Raw genomic sequence first — 16,252 nt, 5'->3', positions numbered from 1 at the left:
CTCCAGCCCCCCGCAACCCTAGTGAGGATTAAGCGGTGTATAGATAATGGATGGATGGATATTTTAAAAGTGAGAACATTTCATCAATTAACCAATCAATCAGTAAATAAACATTATTTATTTAAAATGCAATTCAAAGTGCAATAAAAGTAGTTGATGGGATCATAAAAATGTACTACGAGACGAATGCACACCAACGTGAAAGTAACATATCAAAAACAACACAAGATGAAAGTACAATAAAAATACAAAAGATATACGTAGAAGAATAAAAGACACACATTCATACAGCAAAAGAGTACAATAAAACTGTACAATTTTGATTTAAAAAACAAAGCATCCATCCATCGATTATCTATCCATCAATTATCTATACACCACTTAATCCTCATTAGGGTTGCAGGGGGGCTGGAGCCTATCCCAGCTGACTTAGGGCGAAGGCACATTCGCATTCACACCTACGGACAATTCAGAATCACCAATTAACCTCAACATGTTTTTGGACTGTGGGAGGAAGTCGGAGAACCCAGAGAGGCCACACTGCACGGGGAGAACATGCAAACTCCACACAGAAAGATCCTGGGTGTCCTCACCAGGACAAGAACCGGCGACCTTCTAGCTGTGAGGCAATGGTGCTAACCACCGAGCCACATTGCAGCCCAAACCAAAGCATCATAACAGAAAAATAAAATCCAGGCTGCTTTTCATCTAATAATTCATAATTATCAATATTTTTAGCTCCTCTTGGATCACCCGGAACACTATTTGCATAACGGTTGAAAATAGCATCATATTGCTTTTTGTCCATAGATTAGATGTATTTCTTATAGGTGCATGGTCATATTTTACAGATTAATAAACAAATGCAGACACTGAAGAGAAAGCTGACAGGCATCCAGTGTAAAGCCACACAGAGTAACTGCACTTCTCAGTGTTTTCCACTAGAGGATGCTGTTGCCTTGAAAAAGCAACAGCTTTATCAACACAGCTCAAACTGAAACCACTCAAAATGATCCACCCTGGGGGGAAAAAAAACTGTGTTTTACTGTCCTATATTCATAGCACGTTGGAGTTTTCCCCAACATGCATTTCTGCAGAAAATAAGAAAAACATCTCAGGCAGGTGTCCACCCCAACCCCAGGACCAGACAATGCAGTACTGGACCAACAAGAATCTATAAACCACATTCACTTTACTTTTCATGAATTTGCCTGCAGAGTTTTGGATGTATTTTCTAACCATTGTAGTTGTTGTGGATTTGCACTCAGTGCTGGCTAGTATGAAAATTAATTAGCAGGCTTTGGAAACATACTTGAGCTTTGTAAAGCAGCCCAGTCAACAGGAACTCTATAATCACCAAGTCATCAAGTTAGAAACCAAGTTAAATCTAAAGCTGCCTTTAAGAAAATAAACAAAACAACAACTTCTATTACGATCAATGGAGATGCAAAGTAGTTTAAGGAAGTTATTACATTTGTAAAACCCCTCTTTAATTGTAGACTTCACCCCAATGTCAGCAGTCTGTAGAAAAGATCAGACTCCTGAACAAGCTGTTCATCAGCACACAGAAGATCAATGAGCTCACAGCTGGTGGTAACCTCTCATTCTGTTTGAATCACATCAGAGTCATAAGTGCCACTGTCATCTGCAGGGAGGTACCAGAACTGTCTCTGTGTTGTCTCATCCTCTTGTTACATCTGCTTTGGTCCTGCACTGTGAAGCTTGGGAAATATTTTCCACTAACCAAGTTTCACTCTACTAGAGCATATGGCTGCATCCTTTTCAGGACTTATCTGTTGAGGTTCAGGAGTTAGTAACTGTGATGATGCTCACAAGTCTCTATAGTTTTTGGGTGTTAAGAAGATTCCAAAAACCAACACCTTTTTTTGAAGAAACCCCCTCCAAAAAATTATCATCATGTCTCTTCCCCAGAATTTTACTGATTTAAATGAACTTTGCTGAACTTTCTACTTATTTGGTTGCATTATTTTGAATAGGAAACCACATGACCAGATGTATGACTCTCACGTGTTAGCATTCCGATTTAGTAATTTATGACTGTAAAGGCATTTCAAGAATCTTCAAAGCCGTCTGCAGATCTACATCAAATACCCCTCACATGATGACAATAAAAAAGGAGTCTATCCCAGCTGACTTAAGGCGAAGGCAGGGGACACTCTAGACAGGTCGCCAGTCTGTCACAGGGCTACACTTAGAGACAGACAACCAAGCACACTCACATGTGGACCTACCTATGGACAATTTAGAATCACCTCAACATGTTTGTGAGAGGAAGCCGGAGAGAACCCACACTGCACGGGGGAGAACATGCAAACTCCACGCAAAAAGATCCCTGGTGTCCACACTGGGACTTGAACCAGCAACTGTCTTGCTGTGAGGTAACAGTGCTACCAACTGCGCCACCTTGCAGCCCCTCCCAGTTACCAGGCGACACAAATTCTGACTTCAGGATCTGACCGAAGAGTGGGACGCCCTGCCCATTGACACCATCAGCAAGCTTTTGGACAGTATGCCACGATGTCTTAACGCATTGATCCATGTCAGGGGTGGTCATACTCAACATCAGTGACTGAGTGACATTTGAAAGAGTCATACTGGACATTCGAACACATGAAATTCCCTCAAATATGTGTTTCCTGTTAAATTGACTCAGGTTGAAAAATTGAAACAAAACCCTTAATCCTATTGTTCAATACCCCCAACTTTGTTTAAGCTTGAAAATACAGTTTGCAAAGGTTAACTGTGGTCTAATTTTTACCTTGATATGTTTTTATGCATATTGTGATATCAATAAAGTTTTGAGAAGATATAGACTTTATCTATCAGGAATAAGCCGCATTGTCACAATCATTTCATGAGAAGAGATTTTTAAAAAATGTTTATTCCAACTTTTGGGCAACAGCATATGTGGACACTTTACATCTGAGCTGTTTTCCATGTTTGGAGAAGGCCCCTTGGCTCTAGGGAAGGTACATCTTATTGCTTTGTGTGCAACATAAATTTTCAATTTGTAATAGTGCTTTGGGAAAACTCTTCTCTGTATCATAATGTCACTGCCCCTGTCTGACCTGCTAAACGTCCTTACCTCAACCCCATCCAACATGTTTGGGATCAACTGAAATGCTGTACGGGAGCCAGGCCTTATTGCCCGAGTACTGGACTTTATTAGTGCTGTTCTGACTCAATGTGAGCAAATCTCTCCAGTGAAGTTCCAAAATCTGGTGGAAAGCTTGAAACTTGAAGAGGAGAGGCTTTTTTGAAATGACTTGTTTAGTCTCATTTGGCTGTAATGTCTGGATGTCCACATACTTCTAGCTACTGAATGACAATACGTGAGGCCTCTACCAATTACTGATGCACAAATTGAGACAACATCCTGGTGGAAGCATTGAGCTGCTCATCTTGTAAATCTCTGTTTCTTTTTCACTGTGTCCTTGAATGCTACCCCGGAATGATTAAAACAATGAACCATTGTTAAGTCGACTTCATTTTCAACACATTTCTGTTAAACGATAGAGTTTACGCTGAGGATCCAGGTTTGCCTCAGGCTGTGTAATTATGTGCCTACTTTTTGAGTAAATTAACTTGAATACAGTTAAGAGACTACACTCAGTCTCAGGAGCATTGCACAACACTTTTATTTGTTTCTTGGGTAACCATGGTAATGTGCCAGGCTCGGAAAGAAAAAAAGCCTATGAGCAACACTGCAGGCATTAGGCCTCACCGACACAGACTCTGATACTACAGAGGCTTTTGAGGGCACCGCTGCTGGAAATTATTTTTCAGTTACTCTTGCTCCGGCTTCATTTTTATGTATTTTTTCCACAAAGTAGCTTCAGCTGGCTGGTTCGTGCAGCACACATGAATGGAACCAGTCTCCAAGTATCTACTGTGAATCATTACACAATTAGATTTGCTATGACTCAATATCACAAGTTCAAAAAAAAAGAAAGAACAAAAAAGCTGCTGTTAAGTTTTGACTTACATGGAGAGGCACATGCTCGTGATCCTGGTAATGAAGCTGTGGATAGTAAATGATAAACAAATGCACAATGGATTATATTAAATTTTAATGTGCACAGCGTGATATTATACAGTAAAAGCAAGGAAGGAAAATCATCTTATAAAAATATCACCTTCAGAGCTTAAAAAACTCATTTCAAGAAACAGGTGCTAAGATATTACCATCCCTCTGAGAAGACAGCAGGTAGACTGAAGGTGACAGAGTCAAAGCGAGTTTAGTGTCTCAATAATGCATCCCCACCCCACCCAGAAACCCCACCCATCCCTGGATCTTGGGGTTGGAGCTGTCATATTGATGCTTCTCTACATCAGGTCCACAGTACAAGAAGTAGGGCAGCAGAACAAAACTTAAAAAGACAAAAGCTAGAGGAGGGTGCAAAATTATGTCCAGGTAACAAATAAAAATGCATCCAAAATCACACATTCCACCTCATATTGTCTTAATTCCAATGCATTAACCTGTGTAAGTACCACAGTGTGCAAAAAAAATCTCCACACAAGCTTATAGATGCACAGTCTGCGTGCAAAGTGTGCAAACGCACTGCTAGTACTCTACGACCTTTGCAAATATAAAAAAAAAGGAGATTTTTATCAGCACTAGTCACTAGCAATACTTTCCATTAGATTAGTGCACTGGAAGGAGGCCAGAGATTTCTTATTTTCTGCATAAAGCACCCATACAGTACATACAGGATATGAAAACAATAGCATTGAAATCAACTCCTTAAGTTCTTCATATTCATAGTGTCGGGAAAAAAAAGCTTTCACTATGGAACTATGATGATGTGCATTTAAAAGTATTGAGCTTCAGTGAAAAATAAAAGGTCTAAATTTGTCTACAAAACTCAGGATGGAGTTAAAAAAAAAAAGAAAAAAGAACAGGATTGTAAAATTCAAATACTAACATTCTCTTGTCACACACTCATTTAGGTATGAAGGTGAGAAACCTGTAAAAAAAAAACAACTGAGGTGAAGTAAGAAGGTGGTGCAGAGAGCGAGTGAGCCGAGACGCAGATTGTCACTGGGCAGCGTGGTGGGTGTGGCGGACGGCGAGTTGCTGGCGAGGCGACGTAGGTGCATGCAGGAACGAGGGCAGGTTCAGTGTGTCAGACTGCTGGAGAGCAGGGCAAAGAGGGGAGGGCTGGGGGGGGAGGGGAGGAGAGGGAGGCGGCTTTTTTTTGGTGGGCGGGAGGTCGTGTGGTGCAGCGGGAGAGAGGGTGCTGTGCTGTTTTGTTTTTGCTGAGTCAGACATAATTTGGCAGTGCTCACTCTTTCTCTCTGTGTTGACCCCCACAACCCCGACAGCCCACCATCCCGCCCCACGGCTCCAAAAAAAAAAACACAACAAAACAAACACAAACAAGCGCGAGAGGTGACAGTAGAGCACCCTGACATGCCCTCTCCACACCAATCAATCAGTGTGAGGAGCTCTCTGAAAACACAGTAAGAATGGAAGGAATTTACATAATGTGACGAAACTAACAATAACATACAGAGCTCGGTTGCCTGCTTGACACAGTGAGGAATAAAAAAAAAAACAAAAAAACTAGAGAACACAAACAGAACAACAACAAAAACCCGGGAGAATCACCCTTTGATTTCCTGTACCCACCCATTTGGTTACGCCAAAAGAGAAGAGAAAAAACAGCTGGTGGAAAAAGGCGGGCAGAGGCGCCATGTGACCACACCACGCCTCCAAACATCCCCCTGCCTCGCTCTGGAAAAGTCTCACCTCTCGTTTTCCAGAGGTTTTTTTTTCTTCTTTGTTTTCTTGTTCTGTCTTTTCCCTCCATCTGCGTTGCTCCTGCCCTTCCATCCTCCCTCCCCTCTTTCCGTTAATACTCCTCCTCCTGATTTTGGATGCTACACCTCCTTGGTCATGCGGATTCGGATGCTGCTGAAGCACTTGCCCATGGCCTCGAACAGCGGGTCGCAGAAGGTGTGCACGCAGATGGAGTAGACGCGACTGACGCAGTGGATCTCGATCAGGTAGCTCTTGACGCACGGCACCACGGCCCAAATGTGCAGGAAGGACAGGATGGCGAAGAAGATTCCCCAGATCACCGCCAAGGGGATGCCGACCAGCGCTGTCAGCAGCCGGTAGCACCAGTACTTGGTGACGGTGAAAGTGGTGAAGCTGGCTTTCCACACACCATCGAAGCTGTAGGTCCCTGCAGGCTCTGCGATCACATCTTCAAAGTCCACCTGAGGAAAAAGAAAGAGGACAAGTGAGAAACTAAAGGCTGTGGACACAATGTTACTCAATCAGCTTCTTGTTGTCATGGATGTGGTCCTACTCAAACACACAATTATTAGCCAAGTGAAACAGCCGATACTGACTCTGTATAGAAATGTCTATACTCTCCTTAGTCTGAGAAAGGAGCATTTAGAATCTGACAATAATCTAATGACAGATGTGAACTCCAGGATGCATCTGTCAGTGAAACTGAGTCAAACCACAAACACTCAGTCATGAGGAAATTGCTAACAAACTGGTTTTTGACTCGGACTGTCTGCTCTGATCATCACAAATATTGAATTTATGACTTCAATCGAATTAAAACTCCTGTAAGCAGCTTCTTCAGAAGATTTTAGGACCAACACATTGGAAGCAAAAGTTCAAACTGACACATACATACAACTGGTTAAGGCTAAAGGCGGCTTTTTAAAACAAAACAAACATAAACAAATGCAGTCACAAGGGATGAACCAGATTTTCATGTATCTGAAAGTCTGAAAATCTGAAAATTCACCGGCAAATTTAGACATTAGCAAAATCGGGGGTTTTCAGATAATGAAAGACTTTTATTAGATTTTATTCCACACGTATTTCTTTGAAGTACTTTCTACTAACAAACTTGTTTGGATGAAGTAAAATGACTTCAAGTCCTATTTTGTTTGCCAGACCATTGCTGAGATGTGACTGGACTGATCCTTTTACTGCTGAGCATAAAAAATACAACTTAAGCACACCGAAACGCCACATTCAGCTCAGACTCATCATTACGACCCATCAGACGTCTTCTTCCACTGCCAACAGCGTTTCACAAGAGTCCTGATATGGTGCAAATAAAACCACCACATTCATTTTATAGTCCTCAAATCTGAACTCATTAGTTGCACATAAATCACCTGCTTCACTCCCTCTTAATATGTGTCAGTTTTGCAGAGTTGAAGTTTGGGATTCCTGGCAAGATTTACATCTCCCCTTGCAGCGACTGGTACACAGTCCAACATCTGCCACACCCAGAATACTGATTGCTGCTCTCACACACTTATCTCTGGCATCTGCCTTGCTTTCTGCAAATCAACTTGGAGATTTTTTGTCTCCAGCGCCTCCTGAATTGGAATTGATGAGACAAACAACAGAAAGAAAGAGACATTCCAGTTTGGTTTGAGTGGCAGGTGGTCTGCTGGATCTCTCCTCCACCTCCTATTAACCAGGACATTGTGTTTCTCCTCGTTGAAAGCACATCTCTCAGGCCTTTAACGTGAAGATCCCTACATGTGTCCTGAGCGCTGCTCTTTAAGGAATGGAGGGAAAAGTTGCAACTCAGTGCTTACTCTCCCTCCCTCTCTCTCCCATCCTCTTGACAGGATTCTGAGTGCAGAGTCAATATTTATTTTACAGTTCCTTGGAGACCGTGTCCTGCCTAACAGTGCAGCCAGGCTACTGAGAGCTAATGGCTGTAATATCAATAAGTCGTGCAGATAATATCAAGTGTCACACTGACACTGCAATGGAAATGCCAAGTGCTTTCATCCACTTTATGGAAGATGTGATGCTCAAACTGTCTGTTGATGGAAACATACATCATGGTTTACACTCATCATTTTTAGATCTCTGAAGAAGCATGTGATTGGTTAACTGGTATACATTTGTCCAGTTTTAGAGATGCTGAATATTGATGCCGGTTTTAGGTGAACAAAATTTAATCTGAAAATGCCAGACATCTATAGAATCGATATAAATATGATTAGACAAGCATGTAAACAAATGAGAGAGGCTGAGCGGAAAACAAAACAAAATAAATGAGGCATGGTTCAAAAACGGTATACAGAGGAGCAAGTTGCTAGACGACATGGTGAAATATCTTTCTAATTTGATGTGCAGAGTAGATTAAAAATGTTAGTAAAATATCTGTAGCATGTGAAGCTACCGCTAACCCGCTGCTAACCTATTGTAGTATTGGTGTCTGTCTAAAATGAGTGGGGACAAGCACATCTTAGGACCTCATTCCATGCTGTTACTCATTATGTAAGTGTAAATGTCATGTTTTTCCACTCCTGGACAACTTATTTTGGACTCTTCAGTTACTTTTCGTGCCTTAAAACAGCAGCTTGTGCCTTTTTATTCTTTTGCTCCAAGCAGCCTCTCTCACAGCATCAACTGGTGAAGGCCGCTACAGCCTTATAATATAAATCTGACTGCAGCCACAAAACCAGCGCGGCATCCATTTAATTTTTCCACAGCTACAAATTTTAAAGCGCACCCACTCTGCGCCAGTTTCCAGAACTTTGATTGAGACTAAATGAGAGCCTTCTGCAGAGCGGCACAAACACAACCACAGCAGGACGGTAGAGAGTTTTTAACCTCATGAAGTGAAGCAGTTTTTTTTTTCTTTTCTTTTTAAACTATACAGGGTTTTAGGATTTAGATGCTGTTATTTATGCACAACATTATGAAGAAAATCCATCACATTCTCAAGACAGACAGCCAATAAAACAAAATCCCCACTTGTTAAATTTGGAGATTTTTTTTTCTTGCCATCTTACAGGAGCGATTTATCTGGTAACCAGTGTTGTTAAATGGGATTTTGAAAAGACAACCTAATTAAATTAAAGCTTTTAATTAAAAAAGGCTAAAAAGTAAAGTAGTTCAATTCAATATTTGTGACAAGCAAGTTTGAGGAAGAAAAAAAAAAGCATTTCAAGCATCATAATGGCATTTTTGTGTGTGGCAGCTGATTCAAAGCGTGAGCCTTTGCAGTCCAATCAGAAGTTTGATATTAAACAATGGAGTCTCGGGGTCAGCATGTGACTGGTCACCAAGGCAACTGTATTATTGAGTAAATAAGGCCATGTGCTATTTCCAGAGCTCTATCTTCAGACTGTCGACTATGCTTGAACTGACAAAGTGAGTCTGCGGAGAAGAAGGTCATAATGGGGAGAATTAATGGAGTCTTTTTTCGGTTTGAGGGCTTCATTTGGCAGGGGGAATGTTTGGTTTGGTTGAGAAGACGGATTAGGGTGATTGGCAGTGGAGACATTTGGAACCATTCTGACTTAAACAGGACTTGCTTCGCATCCAAGTGTACTTTTGATTGAGTAATTATTCTAGCACTTACAAAATTATAACACTACCACTAATTTGTGTCACATTTACTCAACACATCTAAGATGTAGTGTGCAAATTCTTATGTATTGCCAAATGTCACTAAACCAGCGAGATGAGCTTCACACAAACGCTTGTGTATCCTAATTGTAGATGTTAGAGAGAACAATGTGCCAAATATTTAATCATTTCAACTGAGTCCCTGTTTTGTATCTTTTGCATACATTTTTGTGATTTTTCCACAGTGTTTGTTAAATTTGCATGACATTTGGATGGAAACCAGTGTCAGTGCACTGAGTTTTGAAGAGATATCTGAACTCACAGAGGAGTGTGTAATCAGTCCTGATAAAAGCTCAGAAATCATCAAAGCGAATGGAGATGTGAGTTTTACACAGCGATATCAGTAAATCTACAAAATCACAGAATGAGACTGTCAAGTAAAAATGCGATCAAAAGTCAACCAATCCAAGCTTTGCGCTCCCAGAGGGAGTGTTTCATTCCACTCAGTTTGACCTTAAGGACTTTGCATTTGCGGCTGCTGGAGCACAAACTTCTCACAACTCCCTCTCAAACATTTTCTCCAGTGGGGGCATTTTCACTCGACTCTCTGCTGGGCTCAAACCCCTCCTCTCTGCTATGTAAAGACCCACAACTTCTCCAGGGGAAAAAAACTCTCCTCACAGAGCAAACTCCACATGCATGGCGGTAATGGAACTTATTTGATGTGGCCAGGTGATTGAGGCCAGCTGCAGCAGCTACAGGAGAACAGCGTGTTTTCCTTTGATTGCCAGAATGCAGTGTGTGTGTGTGTGTCTCTTTGTGTCCACGCAGTCTAGGTGAAGTATAACTGAATGCACACCACACACATTTACGTGTCACTACTGGCTGTGCGTGTGTGTGTGTGGTCACGGTGGACTGCAGAATGAGGCTTGCTGGAAGGGATTCCCTGCGTGTGCTTTTCATCGGGGCACACCAAACACACGCTTCCACTTGGCAGAGCTGTTTCCTTGACCTCAAAGCACCTCAGAGCTGCTGTATATGGCGCACTGTAAAAACTAAGGGCTCATCAGAATTTATTTAGAAATCCAGGGGGAGGCAATGAGCACCGTAGGGTTTGTAAAAAAAAAATAGGGCCACAGGCTCCTCAGAATACTGTACGGTTTCATTAAATCAGTATGAAACGATCTTTTTAATGACTCTGGTCTGTACAGAGCGAAAGGAACAATATAACAGAAGGTAAAAGTAGGCTTTAGGTGGGCAGAAGGACGTCTGCCAGGGTTTTATTGTAATGTATTAGAATTTTGGATTCATTTTTTTCTGGAAAATCTACATCTGCAAAGTACAAAGTTACTGCAGATATTGGCTTGGAGAAGAATAATGATGCATAACAATAAAAGTAGCTTTGAAGTGTATTTTGCAAATGTACTTAGTTACTTTCCATCACTGGCTGCAACTTGAAATTTCACAGTTTTGGGCCGTTTCTTGTAACTTTTTAGTTTTAGTTTTTTTTTTACAGTGTATCTGGATGTGATGTCAGATCATTTCACCAGCGGTCTGTTGACTTGATTAGAGAGGGGCAGGACAATCATAAAGCTGCTTTCTATTCTGAGACTAGAGGGAGAGTCTGACTCACTGTCACAATGGAGGAGAACGAGGAGGGAGAGAGTGGAGGGAATAAGCACAGACGCCAGCAGGGAACAGGAAAAGTGGAGATTAAGGTTCATTTCCTGAAAGAACACCCAAAATATTTAAATTAAAGTTAGAATTAAATGAAACTTTTCTTGGGGAAACGGTTCATGTGCCTAAAGTGTTGGTCTTAGGCAGTGCAATTCTTCCTTTGTACATACACTGTTACTTCCTCACAAAACCAATGATATTTTATCACACGTGAAACAGTATGTGGCATCAGAAAGTGTACATACTGGCACATTTGTCTTTTAGACAGTGGTGTGACAAGTAAGGCATCTCATGTAAAACATTTATGGCAATATTTCGGATTTAAGCGTCCTGCCAAGATGTCTTGATCAAACAACTGACATGGGAGGAAACCCCGTGGCACTGAGATCATTTTTAAAACCCCTACAGTAAGATATCATTTAAGGAATAATCATTTTCTGATCAAGAAAGTCAAAGGTGTCAGACAGTCATTTATGATGTAAAAGCTGACAGGAGCCAATAAAAAGAAACAAATGGATATTTGCTTCTCTGACGCAACTACAGGCATGCAGGGAGGAAGGGAGGGAGAGAGGGGGAGGAGAGGAGTAGCATGGGAGGAAAGAGGGGAGGATGGGGAGTGGCTGAGGGATCCCCTCAGACTAACCAGCTAAATTGGGTGTTTCCCTATTTTAACAAGGCAGAGTTCAGGCATTTCAAAGATCTGGCCCGTCCTGTCCCATGCAGGGAGTTGTTTGACCCCACTCTGATCTGAAAACCTACCCCAGCTGGAGAGGGGGGCGGCCGGGCTCAGAGAGCTGCTGCTCCCCTCTGCCACACAGACGCGTCAGGTGGTTTTCAGCGCACCACTCCTCTGCAGCTACAGCGTCCCTCCCTCTGCTAACTCCTTTAAACAAAATAAACCTTCAGTATTTACACGGTCAGGCTGCTCTCGTATGGAAAGAATTCCACTTTCCTAACAGCAAGGCGTATGCAACAAGGACTGTGGGAAGTGTGTGTTCCAACAACAGGATATTCGTAATGTTTCCTCTGTTGGAGTGAGGTCGGGATGTTCACGTTTCAAGCCCACTGCTCTGACAGACGCACAGATATTACCCCCTGAGAACTGCGTGCTATTGTATTGCCTCAATGAGCTTTAAAATGTATTTGCAAGCTTCTTCCTAATAGGGGAAAGTCACTGAGGGGTAGCACTTCTGGAGCGGCAGCGCGCAACAGTGCGCACAGCTGCGTGCGCTCCATACGCTCCACACAGCTGCACTGAACACCGGTTTGACAGCTCATAGACTTCATTTTCACCGAGATTATTTTAGTTTCCACTGATTGTTAGGCAGCTGCACCCAGCAGCTGAAACACACTCTAAACTCCGCAACAGGTATTTTGTTGAAGCAACAGTTGCCACGAAAATAGAGAAAGCTCACAACACTGAACACATTTAACGTCAAAAATAAAGCTCCGAAGGTAACAGCCCTTCAAGTTTGACTCACCTTGACAACGTCGTCGTTTATGTGCTTGGGATCCCGGTTGACCAGGTCGATCTCTTTGGTGTGGACATCCTCCATCGTCTTCTCGTTCAGACTGTCGTTGTCCATGTCTTTATTGTTGGGTTTGTATATGTTCCCTTGCTTTCGGATGAACGGCGAATGCAAAAACTCCTGTCAGAGTCCGGAGGAGACAGAAAAAGAAGAGGGTGAAGAGGAGGAGGAATAATGCGCAGCGCGCTGAGAGGGAGAGAGACTGGAGCTGTAAGTCACCAGCCTGCCCCACAAACAGGGATGGGTTTAAATGAATAGAAAGTGAAGCACCACACCCCTCCGTCGAGCCGCAAGGGGTCCTCACCACCCAGATAGAAATCCAATACCCTGACCTGACATACAGTTGATTCGACATGTAGCCTGCCTGTGAGCGTTTAGAAAATACGTAAAAGCGCGTATTCCAAGGATTAGACCATTCTCTAGCTCAAATACCCTTTTTCTGAATATATCGCCTACATTTTTAAACAAACACAAGTTCTCAATTATACTGTAATGCAACGTGTGAAATTGCAGTATGTTCACATTACGTAAAGTAACGTTTCGGGTTTATGTGTCCATTGCTTTAAAAACCGAGTGCGTAAAGATCCATACGATCCTCACAGTGCTACTCTGTCCTTCGTTCATCTGTCAAGCACATTCTTATGTATATGCACAACCATATGGTTTCATTAGTTCACGTGAAAGCATATGAAGGACGTCTGAGTGGAATCTCCAGTGAAAAATAATGTGTGAGGTTTTAGTCCGGCTTTTACGCACGAAAATACACATTTATAGGGTTGATGCATAAAAGAGTATTTGGTTCGTCTGTGAGTAAAGGTTTTCGCAGGTAAAATCTCGCACCCACATGCTAATGTACACTCAATGGTCCTTCGCATTCCCTCAGCCTCTGTGGGAGACGCGTTCAGGACGAGGTTTCAGGAAAAAAAGAAAAAAATACAAAGATTGATCCATGGCGCTCCAGAGATGGAGACAAAATCGAACTATCCTCCATGGATGCAAATTATGGGGGAACAATCAGCTCCTAGATGAAAAAAACGTCTGACTACACATTTACAAAATAAAAATAGTGCCAGCTGTAGCTGAGCCATACTGTACCTCGTCTGCTTCGCCGTCTTTCAGTCCTCCTGTCATGCTGTCCTCAAGTTTGAAGAGATTAGCGCGTTGAAACAGACAAGAAGACAATATAGGAAGCCGAGTGGGAGGCGTGTAAGCAGACTGAGATCACCGGGGCTCCTCTCACGGACCTCTATAGCGAACTAATTCCTGCCCTTTTCCCTGAACATGAGTAAACTTTAATGCCAGAGCGCAGAGAAAAACCTTCGGTGTTTCCTTGGATCCACAGAGCGCGTCTCCGCAGCCCGGGAGTCACCTGCGAGCACAGAGAGCCACCGTGTAACCTGCTCGGCTGGAGGAGAGACTGACGTGATCTTAAACTGAAGGGGTGTTGTAGCTGGTGTGGAATTACTTTATTTGGGATCAAGGCAGAGTATAATAACTTTTTTGTTCAGTGAACCGTGGGCGTTAATTAGTAATGGCAAAGTGTTGATACTTGCCATACCATAGCCTGAGGGACACCATTTCAAGTGGCTGTTATGGACAGAGATTCGCAAAAATATACAAGATTCTAAAAAAGAACATGAAGGAATAAATGAATATGTTTAGGGATGTTTTCAGACGCAAACAGAACTAGTTTAGCCGTTTTAGCAAACATAGAATCCCGGCTGTCATCAGATGCATAATAAAAATAAGTTTATAGACATATTTTAAGTTTTTGGGAACTCAGTTTTTCACAGTTGACACTTAGCTGCTGAATCAGCTTTACAGGGTTATGAAGCTATACTGGCCACTCTGGTCTGTTTACATTCTCAGCTCACCTTGGAGTAACACCAGCTGGCACACTCAACTGTTTGCAGCCAAAAGATGTGACAGGATCAGTTGTTAGGTGTGTCTGATGGCTGCGTGAAATAAGCTTGCTGTTGCTTCATAATGGGGTTGTTTTGATATCTTTCAGAACTCTCATTTGCATTTCTTCCTCAGTGTGCGACCTTAGCCTTTGTCATAGTTCAAGGAGGAGTAACTCTTCTTTTGTATGCAAAAGGTTGTTTATTTTGGGCATTTTATTTGTTTAGAACTCTGGGATAGCCGGTGACTAGCTTTACAATGGATTTACAACGTCACTGGTAACAAATGGCTTTAATATTTTATTATGACTATACAGTATGCAACAGAAGTGAGCAACCTCTATGAAATATTACTTGAGCGTCAAATCAGTGTCAACAAAAGTGAAAACACCTGCGCTCACTGACACACAAGTTAGAAAACGTGTGGAAGTTATGTGATGAAAAGGTGTGAAAAGGTGTTGGGGAAGTGACATTTGTATATGGCACCATGAATGCCTGTGAATATACCCAAATATTGCCTGACAAGCTTATTAATGACACAGAACACAATGCCAAAATAGCACATAGTGTCCAAAGAAGGAAATAGTGAAAACTACCACCTGATCGAGCATGTCATATGACTTGAATCCAGAAGAACACCTTTGGGGTATTTTAAAGAGAAGACAGTGCTAAACCTCCCCTCCAACAAAGAGCAGCTGGAAATCAGTTCAAGTTCAAGAGTTTTTTTTATCATATGCACAGCAAAACAGGTAGTCATACTACGCAATGAAATTCTCTTTCTGTTCATTCTCCCTAAAAAAAAGAAAATAAGAGAAATAAGAGTCTCTGAAGAATGACAAAACATCTATCTAGAAGTTTATACAGCACTAGTATCCTCTATGCTGAGGAGGACGGAGTCTTTCATCACAACAGTGGACATACAAAGTATTGGGGAAAAAAACTACAGATTTAAATCTCAGGAGTGAAAGGTGTACTGACCTTTGTTGCATTGAGTTCCTGCTCCGGAGTCTATATTTTTAATACAGCAACTTTAAACTGTTCATTTTCAGTCTAACATCTATTACCCTACTGTTCAACTTAGATTTAATGCAATTATTGAGAGATGATACAACTTTGAATCACTGACACATAACATAGAGTTTTTCACTTTTTGGAAAACTGAGGGCTAACATAGTTAAAGTCAGTGTTTTGTCAGATTGTGACCAAGCAGACACTGAAGACAGTCTACCTACCATCTACCTACAGTCGATCTACTCTCCAAGTGACCTTTCTGAGATTTGAGCACTGTACAAAAATGGCAATACATACAACACTAAGGAATTTTAGGAATAACCAAAAATGCAGTAACCTATGTCACACCTGTCTGCCCTAAGGTAAGCAGGTGTGCTGACCAAAAAAAGAAAAAAGAAAACAACACATACACATAAAATATCACAAAGTGTAAACAGACGGAAAGTAAACAGAACAATAAAAATATGTAGCGACAAGTAGAACAAGCTTACATCCAATCCAACATTGAGCTAAAAACAATGACGAAAATAAATCCTAAAATAGAACGGGTAAATTCTGGTGACATCTGCAATAAATTTTGAAAATCCAGACATGACATACCAGATAAACAGCTGCCACCTCTCATGGAACAAGACCGTTGGTCCTCTGAGGGGAAACTGGATTTTCTCAGGAGAAGAACACGACATCAGTGACTTATGTAGAGTTTAGAGGAGGGATGAAAGATTTCCAGGATAACACCATCCTTGTAGGCACTT

The 16,252-nt window shown here is 41.8% G+C and overlaps 1 protein-coding gene across 1 annotated transcript; it reads right to left on the bottom strand.

The window, feature by feature from the left end:
- Positions 1–4,071: 4,071 nt before the first annotated feature.
- cav1 (caveolin 1) lies at positions 4,072–14,593 on the bottom strand. The gene is made up of 3 exons (XM_008277975.1): positions 13,681–14,593; positions 12,538–12,705; positions 4,072–6,249 (listed from the first exon to the last, which is right to left on the bottom strand). Exons 1-3 carry the CDS (start codon positions 13,714–13,716, stop codon positions 5,908–5,910), a joined length of 546 nt encoding a protein of 181 aa, XP_008276197.1. The 5' UTR covers positions 13,717–14,593; the 3' UTR covers positions 4,072–5,907.
- Positions 14,594–16,252: the final 1,659 nt, after the last annotated feature.

This window comes from Stegastes partitus, unplaced genomic scaffold (genome assembly GCF_000690725.1).
Source record: "Stegastes partitus isolate 25-593 unplaced genomic scaffold, Stegastes_partitus-1.0.2 Scaffold112, whole genome shotgun sequence".
Classification (NCBI taxonomy): Eukaryota; Metazoa; Chordata; class Actinopteri; family Pomacentridae; genus Stegastes; species Stegastes partitus.
The sequence above is the reverse complement of the archived record's forward strand: the minus strand, read 5'-3'. Positions and strand labels throughout refer to the sequence as shown.

Coding starts and splice junctions, on each gene's coding strand:
- cav1 (XM_008277975.1), bottom strand. CDS start 13,716: ATGACAGGAGGACTGAAAGACGGCGAAGCAGACGAG. Junction 12,706..13,680: donor AAGACGGCGAAGCAGACGAG/GTACAGTATGGC, acceptor GGACTCTGACAG/GAGTTTTTGCATTCGCCGTT. Junction 6,250..12,537: donor TAAACGACGACGTTGTCAAG/GTGAGTCAAACT, acceptor CTTTTTCCTCAG/GTGGACTTTGAAGATGTGAT.